This window comes from Neoarius graeffei, chromosome 12 (assembly GCF_027579695.1).
Source record: "Neoarius graeffei isolate fNeoGra1 chromosome 12, fNeoGra1.pri, whole genome shotgun sequence".
NCBI lineage: Eukaryota > Metazoa > Chordata > Actinopteri > Siluriformes > Ariidae > Neoarius > Neoarius graeffei.
In genome coordinates, this window is record NC_083580.1 from 65,739,807 (window position 1) to 65,745,806 (window position 6,000).

General features: G+C 42.7%; 1 protein-coding gene across 2 annotated transcripts in view; it reads left to right on the forward strand.

Moving 5' to 3' along the window:
- The window catches only part of afap1l1b (actin filament associated protein 1-like 1b), a 72,088-nt gene extending 66,493 nt beyond the window's left edge, over positions 1-5,595 (forward strand). For both annotated transcript variants that reach the window (XM_060936257.1, XM_060936256.1), the window contains exons 18-19: positions 2,176-2,304; positions 2,401-5,595. In XM_060936257.1, coding sequence (XP_060792240.1) covers positions 2,176-2,304; positions 2,401-2,427 — 156 coding nt within the window. In that variant the 3' untranslated portion in view covers positions 2,428-5,595. The remainder of the gene's footprint in view (positions 1-2,175; positions 2,305-2,400) is intronic.
- Positions 5,596-6,000: the final 405 nt, after the last annotated feature.

Here is a 6,000-nt window from a genome sequence, read left to right on the forward strand (position 1 = left end):
CTACCTCTGTGGGTGGTGAACCCACAGGAGGTCGGGCCCACATCACCTCTTCAGGCTGAGCCCGGCCGGGCCCCATGGGCAAAGGCCCGGCCACCAAGCGCTCACATACGAGCCCCAACCCCGGGCTTGGCTCCAGGGTGGGGCCCCGGCTGCGCCATACCGGGCGACGTCACAGTCCTTGGTTGTTTCTCCATAAGGGTTTTGCTGAACTGCTCTTGGTCTGGCCTGTCACCTAGGACCTGTCTGCCTTGGGAAACCCTGACAGGGGCATAATGCCCCCGACAAAATAGCTCCTAGGATCATTCAAGCACACAAACCCCTCCACCACAATAAGGTGGCAGTTCTAGGAGGGGAACATATTTACTAACATACTGTCCTGTTACTTAAATTATTTCTTAGATGATATTTGTTTATTTTAAAAATACAGATTTTTGGTAAATCACTAGAATGTGCTAAGTGTGTTCATGCTATTAGCGATGACGCCATGTGGCTTAATTCCATGTATTAGCTAATCCTAGGCTAAAAACTCAGTCCTGCTACTTTCAGAGTTTTGGTAACAGGACTGAAAAAAAATGCAGCCATCTTTGACTTCCAAACCTTGTAAAAAAATAAATAATGTAGCCTGAGGTTGACCAATACATATTTTGAATAGTTAAATATGTGTGTTGTTATAATCAGTGTTGAAAAGCTATAACAAATTAAGTTTAATTTGGGAGTGGTACAACAAGCAAATGGCACCCATTCGTTGGAATGTCCCTTAAAGGAATACGCCACCCCCAAGTGAAATTGAGTCAGTCCCTGCAGTCCCTAGAGTTGGATGAGTGAGCCAAAGCGTTTTGTAGCCAACCCAGCCATTGTCCTGATCTGGAAACGTCCCGGTTAGCTTTAGCTTAGCGTAGTCGCTGTAATCCGGTGTGTCCAGCTAGCATTGTCGTTGCAAAAGTGAATCAAATAACTCAAGATTTTTTATAATTTCTCATGACCTGTACATTCATGTCAAGTACACATATCAATGCAAATTAACACGAAGGGATTTACTAGACCAATTTATATCTGGAACTATTTTCGGCCACAGCACAGGCAAAGCACCGCTGCAGGCGCAAAGACACCACGCAGCACCACAACTTCCGTCAATACACCAGTGTTACCAGGGAAACCAGGGTTTTCAGGTGCTGCGTGGTGTCTTTGCGCCCGCAGCGGTGCTTTGCCTGTGCTGTGGCCAAAAATAGTTCCAGATATAAATTGGTCTAGTAAATCCCTTCGTGTTAATTTGCATTGATATGTGTACTCAATGTGAATGTACAAGTCATGAGAAATAATTATAAAAAATCTTGAGTTATTTGATTCACTTTTGCAACGACAATGCTAGCTGGACACGCCGGATTACAGCGACTACGCTAAGCTAAAGCTAACCGGGACGTTTCCAGATCAGGACAATGGCTGGGTCAGCTACAAAACGCTTTGGCTCACTCATCCAACTCTAGGGACTGCAGGGACTGACTCAATTTCACTTGGGGGTGGCGTATTTACATGATGTAAATATTATTAGTAAAGAAAGAAAGCACAACTTTATTCATCACACACTTGTGAAATTTCCTCTCTGCATTTAACCCATCTGAAGCAGTGAACACACACACATACCAAGAGCAGTGGGCAGCCATGCTAACAGCACCCAGGGAGCAGATGGGAGTTAGGTGTCTCACTCAAGGGCACTTCAGCCCAAGGCCATCCCATATTAACCTAACCGCATGTCTTTGGACGGTGGGGGAAACCGGAGCACCCGGAGGAAACCCACACAGACACGGGGAGAACATGCAAACTCCACACAGAAAGGCCCCCACCGGCTGCTGGGTTCAAACCCAGAACTTTCTTGCCGTGAGGCGACAGTGCTAACCACTACACCACCGTGCCACGTTACACCATATCCATTATTACTAAAGATATGATGGATCTTTAGCAATTTTTTTTGTATAACAGTGAACTAAAATCAAAATTGTAAAACAAAAATGTCTCTTTAGGGAATTAAAATGAACACTTGAAAAATAAATCATTTATTGGACTTTTTTGAAGAGTGTACAATTCTGTATATAAAATAAAATTGCATCTCATGTTGTATTGTTAAGATTTTGCCTTATGCATTGTGATTTGATGCGTGTTTCTATCCCCTTATCACAGGTTCATATCAGAAAAGTTGAAACCACTTATAGTGAGGCCTCCATACCTGTGAACTGTGCTTCTGAGATACGTAAGCGTCCTCCTTCCATCTGTGCGTCCACTCGAGGAAACGTCATGCAGAAAGCCAAGGTACTGTTAGAAAAACTAAAGATTAAGCAAACAAATGGAGACATGCAATACCACAAATACTTTATTTATTCTATTTTGTTCTCTATCTAACTTTAGGAATGGGAATCAAAGAAGGGGACTTAATATTGACTGGATGTAAAGTCTGTAAGGTTTGTTTGTTTGTTTGTTTGTTTGAAGAGACTTCAGTAAAGCGGACTGAGATGAGTCAGTGGACTAGGGATTCAGCAGCTGATTGTATTCATTTTAACATTATATGTGTCAGTCCACCAGATTTTCATACCAGATGCTCAGATGATGGATTTTGAGTTCTACCTGCTGCATTACACTACCAAGCCTCCGTATGCAGGAAATACAAACCAAAGTGAAATTGGACCAAAGGAAGTTACCGTAAATCTGACATGAAATCATGTGCACGCTACCCGAAATGGTCCATTTTCCAGGCAGAAAGCCTTCAAGATGTTGGGGGTGTCATGGCTCGGGTGGATAGGGCGCCATGCCATGGGTCCGGGGACCTGGGTTCGATTCCGGCCTGAGGTCATTTCCCAATCCCTCTCCTGCTCATTTCCTGTCTCTGCACTGTCTTATCCAATAATAGGGGTGAAAAAAGCCCAAAAAAATATCTTTAGAAAGCCTTCAAAATGTCCATGATGTTTCAGCGAGGTCTAAAGTGTATTTTTGGACCAGAATGACACTACTTTTACTATGGATTTGCAAAACAGCTAAAGATAATTTAATTTGATGCCCCATTGATTGATTAACACCATGCTAAATTCATTTTTTGGCACTGTGCCAGTTAAATCAGAATATTAGTCATCAGTCATCACTTTGTTTCTAACATGGGACCAAGTTTAACCTGGACAAAATGTTACCAACAAAGCTAGAACTGTTGCTGATACAAGATAGTCATAAAATGTGTTTTTATCCTTGCTAACAAGAAACTTACGGAGCACACCAAGGTCAAAGTCTACAGTACGTGCGTCCTGAGCACCCTCCTGTACGGTAGTGAGTCCTGGACTCTACAGGAACGAATATTGGATGCCTTCCATATGCGTTGCCTCAGACGGATACTAAACGTCACTTGGCAGGACAAGATACCGAATAACGATGTCCTAAAGAGAGCTAAAATCCCAAGCATGTTTGTGTTGGGCGGCATGGTGGTGTAGTGGTTAGCGCTGTCGCCTCACAGCAAGAAGGTCCGGGTTCGAGCCCCGTGGCCAGCGAGGGCCTTTCTGTGCGGAGTTTGCATGTTCTCCCCGTGTCCGCATGGGTTTCCTCCGGGTGCTCCGGTTTCCCTCACAGTCCAAAGACATGCAGGTTAGGTTAACTGGTGACTCTAAATTGACCGTAGGTGTGAGTGTGAATGGTTGTCTGTGTCTATGTGTCAGCCCTGTGATGACCTGGCGACTTGTCCAGGGTGTACCCCGCCTTTCGCCCGTAGTCAGCTGGGATAGGCTCCAGCTTGCCTGCGACCCTGTAGAACAGGATAAAGCGGCTACAGATAATGAGATGAGATGTTTGTGTTGCTGAAGCAGAGGCGCCTGCGCTGGCTGGGCCATGTTGTGAGGATGGACGAGGGGCGAATCTCCAAAGATCTGCTGTATGGAGAGCTCATCCAGGGAAAACGACCTTTAGGCAGACCCCTCTTGCGTTTTAAAGACACCTGTAAGAGAGACTTCAAGGCCATGGGGGTTGACATTGACTCATGGGAAACTCTGGCCTCCGAGAGCTCTACCTGGAAGCGCACTCTACAGGAAGGCATCTCCAAGTTTGAAGAGGGGCGGGTTTTACTTAATGTGACAAAAAGGCAGAAAAGAAAGGCCAGGAGTCAAATTTTAGAAGCCTCCACGTACATCTGCCAGTGGTGCGGAAAGGATTGCCATTCCCGCATTGGCCTCTGCAGCCACTCCAAATGCTGCAAGACTCCTACTGCGTGAAACCCATAGTCTTTCGAGACTGACGGGTGCCTACTACTATCCTTGCTAACCTCTGAGCATGCAGTGCTGAAAACATGAAGACCAGGACTCTGAATCGGTCAATACACAGACAATGAATGGACGCTGTCGAGTCTTGACTCATTTCCGGTTCTGTACAGTTACTACACAGGAGTAATTTAAAACAAGTCCCTGTCTCAAGTCCTCTAGAACCAGCCTCAGTCCAACACAGTCATGGATGATGTTAAAAGTGGTAAACGTATCCCACAGGGGTGCCATTGAGGTGATTATTCGTTGATCAGTCAGAGAAAACGGTGCAAAATATTACATGCTTTTCAACGCCGTTTCTATGCATTCTGTAAACAGAGCATCTGGTATAAAAATCCCGTAGCATGACACATATATGCCCAAAAAACTACTGATCCATCTGTGGCCAGATGGTTTTCTTGTGCTCTTCTGTGTCACCGTTTCTCCTATCTCTCCAGCCTTTAGGACTTTTCAGCCCAGTGAATAAATATCAACCGTGTCTCAGTTACATTTCAAAGAGAACATTTTGGATAACTACTCATTAGCCATAATGGCCACCTAATTACTATACCAATTCCTCTACAAATAGAGCCATCTCCATGGTGAGCTTATTGTCTTATCCATTATCTGATGCCTCAAGATGGCACTTAAGCATTTGTCACTGGTCATGATCTTATAAAAACATCATCTGAGATAGTAGATAGTGATAAAAATCTCTTCCAACCAGCGCCTAAAAACATACTGTACTGTATTCATACACATGTTGCAAAGACAGAAAGCACATTTGCTTGTCGTTATGTTCATTAGTTATATGGACATATAAATTGCACAAGAGGACTAGAAACTAACAAACCCTTTTGGAGAAAACAAATCAAAGATGCTGAAATGTCTTTTGAAAAGAAAAGAAAAAAGAGATTGTATTTTCAAAGTGTCTTGTGGGGATAAAGCAAAAAAAAATTTCAGACAGATGTTTGATTTTTATGAAGAAATTAAGAAGGTTAAAAAGGGAAAGAGATTTTATAAAACCAGCAGTATGTCTTGTCTGTATGTACAGCACTGAATTTACTAAATCTCTCCACTAGGACTGGAACAGAGTGTCATGGCATGTCTTTCTATTATACACAAACTCTGTATCTCGTGAGTAATTTTGCGACGTCTGTTTTCTTTACACTATGGCACTTAATGGACTGTTTATTTATTTATTTTTGCATTGTACATAAAACCATATTCATAATCTCAATGTTGAAATATGGGTCTGTGTCTCCAAGCAAATATGTATAAATGTTTCTTTTTTTTGAACAAATAAAGATGAATTATAATGGTTTACAGTGAACTGTTTGGTGTCCCACTTTCTTTTTTTTTGGGGGGGGGGGGGGGGGGTGCAAAAAAAAAAACCACCCCAAGACAATAAAATAAATAAATAAATATGTAAAGGTAACAATACAAAGTGACAATAAATATAAGTTAAGATGAAAGAAAAAGAATGAATGAATTCATTCATTCATCTTCACTGTGCCATCCAGCAAAACCAGTAAATAATTAAAAAGAAAGGAAAATACTAATGAGCTTAAAGGAGATATGCAGAACCATGGCCTCACTTTTTGTTGATAAATGCCTTGAGACCTCAAGAATGGCAAAGGAATAGTTTTAAGCGTTAACAATAAATCTAATATAGTAATCTCATCTCATTATCTCTAGCCGCTTTATCCTTCTACAGGGTCGCAGGCAAGCTGGAGCC